The sequence below is a fragment of the Rosa chinensis genome, chromosome 5 (genome assembly GCF_002994745.2).
Source record: "Rosa chinensis cultivar Old Blush chromosome 5, RchiOBHm-V2, whole genome shotgun sequence".
NCBI lineage: Eukaryota > Viridiplantae > Streptophyta > Magnoliopsida > Rosales > Rosaceae > Rosa > Rosa chinensis.
In genome coordinates, this window is record NC_037092.1 from 80,498,946 (window position 1) to 80,514,602 (window position 15,657).

Here is a 15,657-nt window from a genome sequence, read left to right on the forward strand (position 1 = left end):
ACCCTGTTAGTTTGGTAGTTTCCGAATAACTAATTATGCAGCTTACAAATGTGGTCACTATGTATCTCTATGGGGATCTAGATACAGAATATACATGAAAGTTCATGGTGAACTTCATTTACCCAAGTCAAGTGGCTCTAGATCACGGAGCGCGTTTACAAAGAGGTTGAAACGCTCACCAAAATGACTACTTGATTGGGAAGGGATATGCCCACGCATTTCCATAACATGTTTCGGATTCTATCGCGGCTCATGTTGGACATGATCTTCATTGGAAGCCCTTAAAGAGTTAAGGGAAACCGCTGAACACTTGAAATCAGAGTTTGAGATAAATGATTTTGGGAGAACACGATTATGTCTCGGTTTGGAACTTGAGCATCGTGTTGTAGATGCTTAGGCATTTTGACAAGGTCAAGCCTCCAAGCACCCCCATGATCATCCGTAGTCTTGATCCTAAAAATGATCCTCTTCATTCAAAGGATGATGATGAATATGTGCTAGAGGCAGGAGTGCCTTACTAGAGTACAATAGGCACATTATTGTACTTAGTTCAATGCATAGGACCGGACATCTCATTTGCAGTGAACTTGTTAGCTAAGGTATAGCTCTGCGCCAATGCGACGCCATTTGATTGGTGTAAAAGACATCTTTCGGTACTTGAGATGTACAATTGATATGAGCTTGTTCTATCCTTACAGAGAGATGATGGATTCAGACCTAACACACACTAGAAACTCCGCCAACGCTGGCCTGCGTTCTCTATCCCCACCCCAAAACGACATAAGTGTTTTGGAAGGTTTTGCTGATGTTGGGTATCTCTCTGACCCATACAAAGGTCATTCCCAAATTGGTTAAGTGTTCACCATGGGTAAAGGCCGTGATATCTTGGAGGTCTACAGAATAGACCCTAGTCGCTATATCTTCGAACAATGCAGAGATTCTTGCTCTTCATAAAGTGGTTTGTGAATGTATATGGATTGGATCCATAATTACACATGTTCAAACAATTGTGGTTTGAAGTTTACCACAGATGAGCCTACGAGCATTTAGGGTAATGCTGTTTGTTTTGAACAAATAAAGCAATGCTACATCAAAAGCGACAACAACAAACATAATCAGTAACAACAGACTCTCCTCAATATCAATTTGAACTAGAGTCAATCTGACACTATGCCAATAAAGCTATCAGACGACAGACGAGATATGTCGTTTGATTAAAAAAAATTCTGTTGTCTAGTACTGTGCCATTTCTTGGGGGTATCAGACGATAGATTTCCTCTGTCGTCTGATTTTTCAGACAACAGAAGGTTTTCAAGTCATCTGTTGTCTGTTAGAGAATTCAGACAACAATTATCTGTTATTTATAATGACTTACAATAATAACAGTTTTCTGTTGTTTGTTTCGTATTCTAATAACAATTAACTGTTATTTAAACTACCAACACAAAACAATTATTTGTTGTTGTACATTCATTTAAGATACAATTATATGTTGTTGTTTTTGTCTTGAGTCAACGAAAATTTATATATTTTTGTCATTGTTTTTATTGTAAGGCCACAGTTTTCTGTTGTTTGAGTGGGAAAATAACTAACAGTTAACTGTTAGTTAAACTACTAAACAAAACAATTATTTGTTGTTGTACATTCATTTAAAATACAATTATTTGTCGTTTTTTTTTATTTTGAGTCAACAGAAGTTTATATATTTTTGTCTTTGTTTTGATTGTGAGACCACAATTTTCTGTTGTTTGAGTGGGAATATAACAATAGATTTTTCCTAAATTCTATTGTTCTTAAGTAGCTCCAACAACATATTTTGACTTTGATTTAGTGGTTGCATGGTATTTCAAATGTCACATTTATATTCCTATTAGAATGTAATCTGGAAACTACAAAAAAGGCATATATTATTCATTCTGTCATTATAGCTAGCAAATACATCCATAATTGTTTCATACATAAACCTAATGTGCATCAGCTCAATAAACTCATAAGGCAAAAAAAATGAAAAAAACTAATATTTAGAGCAACTATACTAATTTAGAGCAACTAGGTAGCAAAATCTTTAATTTAGCCAATTATGTAACAGCTATCATTCTTCAAGTGGATAATCCTCCAAAGATATCAGCAAATTGAGGCATCAAAGTTTTGAAGAGAAGAGTCATTGTTCCATATAATTCTTGCAATCTGCAGATCACACAAACACAGAAATTTAGCAGAACTTCTTGTTCACAAAGGCACTCCATCCAGTGGTGAGCAAATTAAGTAGATTACCTATACTCAATGCTTGAGCTAGAATGATCTGAAAAAGATCTATCTAAACAAATGGAGGAATCTGAAGATTAGAATGTCCAACACACCGGAAATAACCTGTAGTACAAATGAATAGATAATATCACTTCATCTTCAATTCATCAAGTGAGCTAATTTAAATTAGGCCTCTCCTACAGACCCAAACAATCATGCATCTAGTTATCTTGGTAATGTTAAGAAGTACTAAACACGATAAGTGGAAATTCAGAGAGTAATGAAGGGGAAGAAAAATAATACCCACTTTAAATAGCTAAGGGCTTCATTTTGTCAGTGAAAGCAAACCAGAAAATAATGCCAGCAAGGATGTAAATGTAGGTTGCAAATAACATTCAAGTGCCATGAAAACATGTACAGTGATTTTGAGTCCATATCCTACATGGTACTTAATCAGAATAATTGTCTACCTTTGTGCCTTGATCTTCCTATGACACAGAGTAAGATTTAGTGTACTTGATATTTTAGTCTAGAAATTATATGCTACTATACAACTTTTAAGAGTTCTCATTGTCAATTTTTCAATCACAAGTTCTCCATTTAGAGGTAGCTGGATAGCAATGTCAATTGAGAATAATATATTTTGTTAGCAACTGTTAATATCTGTGAAGGTCTGAGAAACAAATGACAATTATACTTGCAGAGAAGGGAATTAAGAATATTACCTACAATTATACTTGCATATTACCAAAAGTGGAAATCCTAGGTAGAAGCTGGTATCATAAGTATCCCTGGAGCAGCCCAACATTGTGGTTCAAATACATTGTCTCGTATGTATCCCTGTCAAATGTGAAATAAATTCATTCATGATTCCAGGTGATCAGTTAAGTATTAAGGAACAATACTCATGTCTCATGTCTCATTTCTAAGTTACAGACTAATGCAAGCTCAATGATTATAGGATCTTCCAACAACTTGATATATTATGGACCAACACTAACATTTCTGCAAAGCAACCAAAAAATATCATCTGAAGAAGAATTGAGCATGTAGATCTGAGAAATGAGATTCACTTACAGCAGCGACCGATGTGTTGTGGCAATGTTCCTATACTTCTCTCTAAACTACTCCCTATTCAAAACCAAAACAAAAACCCAGCACAATAAATTCACACACAAAAAAACAGAAACAAAAAACCTAGGAAAGGAAAAGGGAACTGGATTTTGGTCATCCCTCATTAGAAACAACCAGAATATGAATTTATTTTATGCCATTGAACCACTCACGTAGTAGTGAAATGTAGACATAAGTTTTTGAATCTAGTTCCCTTTCCCTTTCCTGGGTTTCTGGTTGTTTCTAATGAGAGATGACCAAATTCCAGTTCCCTTTCCCTTTCCCTCATTAGAAACAACCAGAATATAAATTATAAATACTTGATCAGTCACTGCAGGATAAATGGTTGGATGTTTGTTATCGAATTTAGTAACTGTAAAACGGCTTCTCTATGTTTCTATAGCGAATTGATCAACACTCAATTGAAATTGCCAGGGGAGAGTAATTTACAAAACATAGTACAAACTGCATATATGATGTAAATTGTAGATAAATATTCGAGACATAAAATTAAACCCTGCTTATACAAGTTCCTCTATAACTGAGGACCTAGTGATACTCTCACCTGTAGTAGCAGCACACTCACACTGAGCCATCAATGAATTTAATATAACATTATAATCATAATAACAACCAGCTACAATGAAATGGATGAAGCTGAGAAAGTTAAGAGTATGACGGACCTTGAAACCTCTCATGAAGTTGTACATATTGCTAATATACACACCTGAAACCAACTAGAAAAGTTCACTTTCATGTACATTTAAGCATTGATAGGCCCAAAAAGATTCACTTTAAAGATAACTAAATGTTTTAGCACCAATCTGTAAATTATGCACATAGCTTTAACTTATCCCTAGTGACTAACATCTTAGCAACAACTATAAACAATTTAACAATTTATCTTTGAAAGTAGTCATTATGGTAATTCACATACCATTCATCAAGTTCGTTGACATCAAAATCTTATGAAAAGAAAAGAGAGATGATGAGTACGTAAAATGATGAATATATATATGCATACAATATAATATATATATATATATATATATATATATATGTATGTATGTATGTTTAGGTGATATATAGTTCTCAATATATAAGATACATAGCAAAACTGCAAAACTGTTGGACAAAAAGAATAAATGCAAGCAGAACTCACCCCATTTCCATGAGCAGGTTGAAGCCTTCGATACCTTCAGAACCAGCTATGATTCACGATTGTGGCTGGAAGAGATACATAAACAAGAAGCTAAACGTTACAACGAAAACCACTTCACAGAAACATGCCAAACTGGGTGCATCCATACCTGATAATTACTTGGTGACTCAGAATGCCTGAATATGCTCTTTCTGCAATAAGCTTCTTGTGCCATAAAATAATACCTCACTACAAGGAAGAAAAAATGAAAATCCGGATGGTACCTAATGACTTTTTATGAACTATGTAAAATTATTAAGAAAAAGGAAAGAAAGAAATATACAAGAGGGGGCGGAGGGAGTAGGACAAAAACTAAAGACTTTCACATAGGAAAGGAAAAAGGAAAAAGGAAAAAGGTTACCAAAGCTTGATTAAATGTATGTCTTTGCTATTGTTGGCACCCATAAGAATGATAGCTAGTAAATAAGGAACTCAGCCTACACTTTGGTTTCAAGGAAGAGGAGTTGCCATTAAGTTCAAAGCCATTAGCTTGAAATTGCAAGGCTTTATTCACATATATTCTAAAAAGAACAGGAAAGATGCTCATACAGAATACACCGTCAAAGAAACTAAAAATCAGCTAAAGTACCTTTGGAAAGTCCATGGTAAATAGAACTGTAAGAACAACCATGCCTCTTGAAACAGTCTTCATGGTTTTAGCAACAGGATTGAACGAGGCAAGTCGATGACAGTTAGATTCAAGAAGATGCACAACTTACAATGAAGGTATCATTGAACGAGGCAAAGATGTGAGCAACACCAAAAACGTACATACTTTCCATCACGGACAGCAGGTCCAAGAGTGACATTCTCCCCCTTGGGATCTCTGAGCTTCCTCTTGAACTATAAACACAATCCAATAGACAAATTTCAATAGTCAGCAATCATGAAGAAACCACAATTAAAATACTACATATATAAGCAGTAGATTCCTTTTAAATTCGGTTACAGAACATACAAACTACCAAAGCTTATTGCTCTACCAGTTTGCAGAGAAACTAAGAGTGTATAAATCAAAGTGGGAGCATATGATTCTATCTTAGCTTGTCTTCTCAGAGCAGTATTAATTTGTTGTAACTGTTCGTTCACTCGTTGTAATTCCCCTTTCCTTTGCCGGGCAACCAGCCCTATGATAAAAGAACTAAGCTATCAACAACATAACGAATACTTTTCAATGAAGTCATCATTTAAACCAAATAAACAAAACAAAACTACTCGATACATCTTTCCCCTTATACTCTACAGAACATAAACAATGCTGATTGTAAAGCAAGTCATATCTTACCTCCAACAGTGGCCCCTACAAGGGCAACAGACAGTAGTAGAGGCATGTTGAAAAAGGAGTTGTCGGCCTCACATGTTTCTACCAAAGCATTCAAAGGTGCAGTGAACATTAAGGCATTACCGAGGAGAAGCTCCATTGCTGGGAATCTCAATTCTGTAGCTCCCTGCAGAAGTGTTCAGTAGATCGAAATAACCACATGTATCTTAGTAAAACTAGAGAACTTAAAAAAGTCTCCTCATGCCAATTCATGTGACATCTTCTAGTCGAACGGCAATCAATCCACAGGAAGTTTATAAAGACACATGTGGTTCAGAGCAGCATTATAAAGATGAACTCACCATCATACCTGACATTTTGTGGCCGGCGACATCTCCAACACTTCAATTTGATTCTCTCCAAACGCTTCGACTTTAAATGGAAGAAACGCCGACTTCCATGGTTCTAACAACGAAAAAACACTTCATCTTAATACAGATGTACGATCCGACAGAACAGATATTGTATAAATCCAACCCTTCAGGTTCTTGGCATTACTCATGTTAACAGTTATCCAATAATCACACGACCAAAAGCGAGCGGCTTCGACGACCTCTCTTTGGCCGGAATCGGAGTAAGAAGAGTTAGACTAGTAGGGGAGGCGGTCTGACAAGGGTTTGGTTTGAAGACAGATATGGATTTTTGAGCAGAGAAGGCATGAGAGAATGAGTGGATGATAGGGAGAGAGAAAGTGGATCAGGTGGACTCTCTCCCCTCCGAAACCAAAAGAACCCCAAAACCAGGCAAACCCCAAAACAAGAAGAACCCTAAACACCCAAATTGAAAAACCACCGTCTCCTTCCGGGGACTGGATCTGAATGGAGGGTTGAGCGAGAAGAGGAAAAGGCGGAGGCACCCTAGAGATGAGGCTTATTGCAGTGGTCTGTTGGGGAAGTTGTTGGTTTTTGAAGGTTTGGGAAAGCAAAAGAAAGAGATGGAGACAGAGAGAGAGAATGGGACTACAATCGTTGGGAGAGAGAGAGAAAGGGAGAGTTAACATAAAAAAGTCAAACACAGCTTACTCAGACAACATAATTAAGAAATTGTGTTGTCTGAATATCACCCCTAGTGACTAGTTAGCCTGGGTTTTGAAACTTTGAGAGGGAAAGTATTTCAACTTCTTGGAGGGAATTACTTTGGGTTTGATATGAAAAATTTCAATCTTTTACAACAACATATATATGCTGTCTGAATACGATCATTTATTGAAAATGAAACAAGTATTGTTTTTCAGTGTATTCAGACAACAGATTTAATTTATCTGTCGTCTGAAAAACTCAGACAACAGAAAATCAGCTTTCTGTTGTCTGATGTTTGTCGTCTAATGACATTTTTGGCATAGTGTGAGGACAGTGTGGCAGGCTTGCTCACTAAGTCATTGCCTAAATTCCACTTTCGAGAAACGTGTTGGTAACATCGTTTACAAAAGTTATCCGATCTCCCATGACCGTAGTCATCAGGGGGAGATGCGATGCAGACATCAGGGGAAGATGTCTACACGTATGGTCTCGAAACGTGAAGGGTGTGTTGTGCTCTTTTTCCCCTTCGACTGAGGTTATTTTTGTCCCACAGGGTTTTTGTTACTCGGCAAGGTTTTTAATGAGGCAACGAGAGGAGCACCACGTTTGGGCGACATAAGGAGGAGTGTTTAAGTAAATCCAAATTGTGTCTGGCCCAAACTCTAGGTTACATGCCCTAGTGGTAATAGGGTTTTAATTAGAGATAATCTCGGAGAATATCTTAGAGATATTCATTCAATGTATGATTATCTTTCCTTGTACAATTCAGATTCTATGCATTGTAATCCTCTATATAAAGAGACCTCTATTATCAATGAGAACACACAGCGATTTTCTCTCAATTCCCGTTTCTCTAAAACACAATAATGATTATACTGGCAATGGGGCGGGTTGGGGATGAGGATCACAATATCATCCCCATCCCCGGGGTCATTCACCCCCACCCCCCCCCCCCCCAAAAAAAATCCTGCCCCAATCCCCAATAATCTTCGTCCCCATCCCCACTGGGGACTAAGCCTCCAAACTCACCCCAAATCCCCAATAAGAATTTAATAAATAAAATAATTTTTTCTCATATTGCCTTTTTTAAAATCAAAATCTACAACAAATAAAATTAAAACATGATTAAATTCATAAATCATAATTCAGTGAGTGCAAAAGTCAAAACACCATTAAAGTAAAAGTATAGTCATTAAAGTAAAGTAATAAATGTATATATTTGTGATTTATATTATAAAAAATTAATTAATATATATAAATTAAAAAATATATAAATTAAATATATTTATATATTATTAAGGCGAGTTTGGGAATGAGGATCACAATACCATCCCTGCCTCATCTTCATTCTCCATTTGTCCCTGAGTTCTCCCCTCATTAGAGGTGGATATCCAATGGAGCTCCGCCCTGCTAGGGATTTTTTGCCATTTCGCGAAGAATGTGTGGAATCAATTTGCAAAGATGAGCTCTATTTCTATGAGAAAGGTCATAACAAATATAGAGTAGAGTAAATTGTTCTGTACGTTATGAGTATAAACGGAAGAAGCCAGCAGCATTTGTTCATTGTTTGCGTGGGATTTCAATCCATTCTATAATTAAGGGGTTCATGAAAGATTTTATTGCTCGGAAATCACACATTTAAAATATGGTTGTCTCATGCCAAACTAAGGCCATGTTCATGCTTAAGCATATTCGTTCAACATTCTTAGGTGGAGCTTTGACATAGTCACTGGATTAATTCGTCGATGGTAAAGAAATTAATCGCATGATTCTCTGCACAAATTTTAATTTTGCGTCAAACAATTGGTCAAAGAGATTCAATAGCTGGGCATTCACGCATATTAAATATGTAATTACCATATTAAAGTGGATACAATGCATGATAAGGAAGCTTCTGGAGATGTAATTACTAGATTATGATGTTTCTTTACATCTTGATAATGAAAGCTTTTGAAGCACTGTAATTGAGCGCATTGGCAAAGAAAGTTTTCACACAAAATGATCTCTTTGTAGGGTAATGTTGTAGTTTGTTAGGCTCCTTGATTAAGTGAGCTTCGATGTCTTAAATGAATGGTGCATGATTCTCGTTTCTGGGAAATTTGTAAATCTCGTTTTGGCCTGCGATTATCAATGAAATCTTCATTTAATAATAAAAAAAAACAGTGCATACAATGAATGATAAGATTAAAATTTTGTAGGATCTAAGATTTATTGTGTAAATAAATCTCACGCCTATCAGAAATATTTCTAATAAATATGGTAAACACGTATGCAAATAAGAAAATAATGTTACATCAATAGATTGTATATATGTATGTGAACCAACCATTGAATTTTTTGAGCATGTAAACCCTAGAGCACTGATGGAATCCCAAGTCGTATTAAGATATGATCGAACACGGTTCTGTACATTATTATCAGAATCAGATGGCAGCTGAAGTCAAGCAAACCACAGAAAGGAAATCTGAAAAAGAACCATGTGCATGAAAGATATTAAGTAACTTAATAGGGTACATTGGTACTGTTTGGAAGTTAAGAAAATGGCGTGCGGAAGGTGGCAATGTCTTTAAAAAGTCAAATGATTTTGTATAGAGAAAGTTTAAGGTCACGAGAATTTGTGAATAAAACAGTTGAGAGCTATGTAGCCTCTACCTACTCTCTTCTAAGTTCTAATCACTTAACACTTACCATACAAGTATACATGCTATTTTACATGTAAAAACTGTTACCCAAGACATTCATGACATTTTCTGCCGAATTATAAGGTTTAGAATCGATCAACATGCACAAGCCAGACTTACTTATGCAAGTCAAAATGAGGGATATGAATAAGATACGTTTACATTAAGTAGATTCTGTTTCTCTGAAAAATGTGATAAATTATTTAAGTTTTTATCGGTATGTACTTGTGATTTATGATGAGGTACATTTGATTTTGATATATATGCAAGCATGTAATGTATATACAATTCCTATTTAAACTTATTAACTGAATCTAGACACTTTCTTGTCTTACTATTTTTCTGGTCATACTAAACTCATCTCAAGGAAGAAAGATGCTAAAATAAGCTTGAATTGGACAGGAATTAACAATTGTTTGTCTTTGGAATTAGTTTTGTTTAAGAGTGACATGTAGTTTCTTCTTGTTGATTTTGATATTGTAATTAAGGTAGATGATGTAGAAGAAATTCTACATCTTTATCAGTTGTGTACACTAGGATAGGACCTTTTCAAAACTGACACCAACTTCCCAGGCTCTAACAAGTTGCTTTATTGGACTAATTGGATTGCTTCTCTTTGTTCTCTCTCTTTATGGTTAATTGGCCTTTATCAAAAACAAACAAGTAAACTGAACAGTAAAAAAGGGGTGGTTCTTGCAAGTTTAAGTTGATGTGTAAAAGCTGCTGTAGGTAGAGAACTATTGACTTTTAGAAAAATAACTATGATGGAGTTCCACCACATATTTAGTGCTATGTTATTAGCCTCATATCACCTATAAAAAAAAATCATAACCAAATGCCAACAACACACAACAATAGATACTCATGGCTATAATATCGCTTTTCGCAACAATCTCAACGCCTTTCCACACTACATAAGAGAATACAAGGTTTTTGAAGCTTTTGGCATCAAACTATGCAATCAAATGTACCATAATGAACTTTATTAAAGAAAATAGTAGACAAGATGAAATTCCAAAAGAAATCCATGTATATATTCAGATTCTTTACATCATTATGATCCCAAAGTAAAACACAATGACCTTTTAGATCTTTAAATCTTTCCCAGGACCATCATACTTTCCATGAAGAAATTTAACACAAGAGGACAAAGTACCCATACCACCCTACATGAGCAAAAGGGTTTCCTATCCAAAGTGTCTTTCACTAGACTACAAAAACAAAAAAAAAGGCAACACTGAACTATCAGAGAGACAGAAACACCAAAGAGTACGACTACTGTAGCTAGCTAGATAGCTGCCACTGAAAGTGCTTGATGAAGTTATCTCATAACTTTAAGTAACTGAATTATAAGAAGAAGTGCCATAACCAGCTCCGGAGTAGTCTATACCTTGTTCATACTCCATAGGTGGAAGCTCATTGAGGTCAATGTCGAGGCCTTTGCGCCCGGTCTGGCTCGATTGAGCTGGATCATTTGGACCGGTCCAGTGAGACCTCATATGACCTCCCAATGCTTGACCTGTTGGAAAAGTCCTGTTACAGAATCTGCATTGGTGACTTTCAGCCTGATCATGGTCAACTTGGGTGGCTGCGTTGGTGAGATTAGCATTTCCATTGTTAGTATCGTCAGAACCAGATTGATGATGATCATGTTCCACAGGGTACTGGATGTTGTTCTTGAACTTGTTGTGGCTTGACATGTGTCCTCCCAATGCTTGGTGGCTTTGGAATGACTTGTTGCAAAGACTGCAAGGATAAACTTTGTGATGATGGCTTTGATGTTGATGATCTTGAGCAACAACCGCTCCTTCCAAGTCTTCCAATTTCATCTTCCTTCTCTTCTTCCTCCTCATCATGTTTGCAAGCACAATGCTCTCGGAGTTTTCACTATCCGATAACTCCTCTTCACTGTCCTCTTTCAAATCCACTCCCAGCTCCAAGTGATTCCTAGACTTCCCTAGATCAAACCCACTTACAAAATCCCCATCCTCCTCAATTTCAAGCTTCTGCTTCCTCTTCTTGGCTACACCCACATAGTCAATTACCGTTCTGTCCTTTCCATCACGATCCTCGTTTTTGGTCATGAAATTGCTGTTGGTAGCCTCCTCAGCTCCTTTTGGATTGGCTTGAGCTAACATCATCAGATCATGGACAGCTTCACTCAAATCCAACTCATCATCACAATCATCATCAGTCTCAGAGTTGGTTTCAGAAAGACTAGTACCTTTCGTACCTCTTTTCGCAGTTTGAGACCAGCTAGGCACAATCTTAACCAGATCAGGAACCACTTTCGGATTAGGCCCGAACCAGATTCGAGCTGTCCCAGCAGAATCAATCTGCTGATCCTCAGCTGCCTTGTGATTATTTTGAGGCAAAGCATCAGATAAAGTTGAAGTGGAGCTGTTCTTGGTTGATTGAGGAGGCTCAATTCCCCTATAAGGCCTATCCGGGTGTGACCTCATGTGTCCATAGAGAGATTTCTTTGACGGGAAAATCTTACCACACTCTATGCAGACAGGTTCACCACTGGAATCAGTAGTACTAGTACTGAATTCAGTGGCACTATTTTTCACCACCGCCGGCTTCGGAGATTTCGAAGAGCTCTTGATCAGTCCCTTGCTCTCTTGGACATGCATTCTCATGTGACCTCCCAGAGCTTTCCCGGACTCGAAACCTTTGTGGCAAATATGACAGATTTTAGTGAATTGAGGAGCAAGGTTTTCAGGTTTCCGATTACCTTGTTCCGAAAAAGGTTCAGCCTTTGCCATCTTGAGCTTGATCAGTAGTCCTCCTCCATTGTTGTTGCTCTCAGTGATCTCAGGGTTAGTGATCTCTTGGTGCTCCATATCCATTTGAGGAAAAAACAAGAAAACCCAGCTCAGAGAAAACACACAAGATTGAGCTATCTGTGTTTCTTTTTTGTGAAGTGGGATTTGTGAACCGGTGGGCTGGAGTAAAAGAAGGAATACAGCCCTAATTAAAGAGATAGAGATAATATAGGTAGCTTGGCTAGGAAGCAAATCCACTTAATTTGATCGTATTGTTTTTCTTTCGGAAATTTATCTCCCTAAAAATCCTCTTTTTGCTCCTGAAATCAAGATGTGCTCAGAAGGCAATGAAAGCACAGAGATTCTGTGCATCTAGCTAAAGCAAAATGGATCAGCCCAAAGCTTCAAGCAAACAGTTAAGGAAAAACCCAGAACACAAACAAAAGAAAAAACACGGAGAGAGAAACAAAGAGAGGAAGATAAAAACTGAGAATATTGAGGCTTTCCAAATTCTGCAGTTGGGTGTTTTGGTCTCTTTGAGTTTTATATAACTGCTCTTTCTTTTTGTGAGAGAGAGTTTTTGGTTCGTGGGAAATTGACTTGTCACTGCCCTCCTCTAATTCCGTTCTTTCAGAATCTCCAACTCTCATTAATAATACCAAAATAAAACCCCCACTCTATTTCTTTGTTCTCAGAATTCAATTGTGTTGAAAATTAACCTTAACCAACCAGCTAAGCGAGTTAGTATTTTTTATCATGAAGTTGAGGTTGAGGTTAATTTAGCCACTCTCCCCCACTATGAGACTATTTAGGACTACATTACTTCACAGTTCACACCAAAACCCTTTCTAGGGTTTACCACTTTTTTTTTTTTGTTCTTTTGTTTTTTTTTCTTTGGAGCTACTCCAAGGATTTGATAGTATCCGAAAATCTCAATCTTAAGCTTTCAAATCTTATAGAGTAATGTTTCGACTTTCGACCAATCCCAAAAATTAAATTTCTCTTTTTAGTTTTTACTATTGGTAAGTAGTAATTGTTACTACTTTTTCTCTCATTAAGATAAAATTTCTTTGGGATTCTTCCTACTCTAAGAATTTGAGAGCAAACCTTGCCATTTGAAAACTCTTGGGTTTCAAAGTGCGTGCCTATCTCTTAATGATTCCCGGTAGAATGAAAATCTCTTCAATTCTCTTGAAAACTATTGATTATGAGTTGATTATTATCTTCCTTAATTTTTCATTTATGTATATTTCATATTCACACCACTCACACCACACGTACACCACTCACCACACACAACTTGCACCTGAGTTTTCGGAGACGGACTTTGGATCAAGGGAGGAATAAGTTCTCACCCCCATGATAAAATATCAAAGAGCTTTTGTTTTTTTCTTTGCAAGATGAGCTATATATGAATGAGGGGAAGAGACAGCTAGATTCTGAAATAATTCGATGTGATTTTATGAGGAGTGATCTTGAACAATGCCACATCCATGGTGTTGTTACATGGATGACTAACCATTATTCAAAAAATATTATTTTAGATAATGATGACGTATCATTATCTAGCATATATCTCGAGTTATTTAGACATTTTGTCTATTAAAAGTAAATGTGATTATCATTGTATTAACTATTAAGGCACAAAATCTTCTAATAACACAGTATACAGAATGCAGTACCATGTCCAATTTCGATTCATACATCTATGATCACGATGGCTACATTCCAAGTAATATTTAAGCATATAAATCTTACAACTATAAACCACTGATAAATACACATAATTTCAGTATGAGATCTACATTAATCAATATGTATCAATCAATCACTCAAAATGTGCGCGGACAATTGATTGACTGTTAAATGACTTGAATGTATTAATACACTATGTGACAATGGTTGGTGGGTTGATATATATTACTTTACATTATTGTAATTAATAACCAGAAACCCTAGACCTAGGGATTTTGTGCCAAAGCTGGCGGTGACCGACCGTGTCCAGCGCCGGTCTAACCAGGTGAGAGTGTCTGGGGTTCATTCCCAGTGCGTGGAGAGCGGTTTCAGAGGGTGAATCTGATCCAGCGAGCTAGGTTGCCTTCGATCTCAATCTAGGCATTTGAAGACATGATAAAGCAAGCGGCTGCAACATAAGTACTGTAGCAGATCGGCGACTCGGTTGAAGGTCTTATCAATGATCGACATTTGTTAAAGTAGAAGCGTCGGGGATCGGGGTTGACAAGTACTTTTGCGGGCATGGGCTAGGCCTTAGTGTATTCTGCTCAGTCAGTGGTGGGCAGACTTTGAGTTTGGCTACCAATTGGATCATGTTGTGCTGGAAGGGTAGGCCACTGGAAGGCTCGCCGGCGGCATGTGACTCGTGCTTCTGCTAGCTTTACTTGTGTTTGGGTTTGGGCCTCTAGGCTTGGGCTCAAGCTTGGGCTGTCTGGGCCTATTTTATGGGCTTTTAAATCACATGGGTTTTCCTGGCCTAAGAGTTGATCTTCTTAAGCTTTTTGGGTCGATTTATGGTTTTTAAGTGCCAAGCTCTTTGGATCATGATTCCTTTAGGAGTTGGTAACTGTCTTGAATGTGATTAGTGTATTTCAAGCGACTTATGAATAAGTAATTACTCTTATTTGTTTGCTAGAAAATGGAGTTCTATTAGTACCATAACTGCTTGCATGCCAAAAGGAGGCCAGTCGATGATTTTGCCCTAGAATACACGAAGTTGTTTTTTTGTTTATAAGCTCGCTAAAATAGCGAGCTCAAAATAAATTTGTAATGAGTTGCATTTGCTTGATTGCTTGATAGAGTTTCAGAATTCACTAATATGTTATCCTATTGAAGTACATGTTCAATTCTAGCCAACGACGTATTATTGATTATAATGATATCAAATTCTATTCAAAAAATAAATAAATAAATTCTAATTAATGGTGGTGCTTCAATATTGGGTGATGCTGGCAAAAATTATCTTAGGTGAAGGAATTTATTGGTCAAAAAGGAAAGAAAAATAGCTCTGCCAAGGTTAGTACTTAATAGAGCGCACGGCAGCAACAAAGTCCTTCTGAGTTCGAAGGTCAGGAGGGGTTGTCGGAACCTTCCCTTTGTCATTGTTTTACTTTTTTTTTGGTGTCTCCTCCTCTACCAGAGGAGGCTTTCTTTCATTAACGAGGCTTGGGTTTTGGTGCTATTCCATCGATCTCTTCTCGCAGTTCATTCAATCCAAGCCAGATCTTTGCTTTGAGTGTGGATCGGGCATGAGTTGGTGGTGGGGGATAACGGCTTTTGGATTTGGGTAGTG

The 15,657-nt window shown here is 37.0% G+C and overlaps 1 protein-coding gene across 1 annotated transcript; it reads right to left on the reverse strand.

Moving 5' to 3' along the window:
• Positions 1-10,916: 10,916 nt before the first annotated feature.
• Positions 10,917-12,835, reverse strand: LOC112164197. The gene has a single exon (XM_024300426.2). The coding sequence runs from the start codon at positions 12,432-12,434 to the stop codon at positions 10,917-10,919; it is 1,518 nt and encodes a 505-aa protein (XP_024156194.2). The 5' UTR covers positions 12,435-12,835.
• Between the last annotated feature and the right edge of the window lie 2,822 nt (positions 12,836-15,657).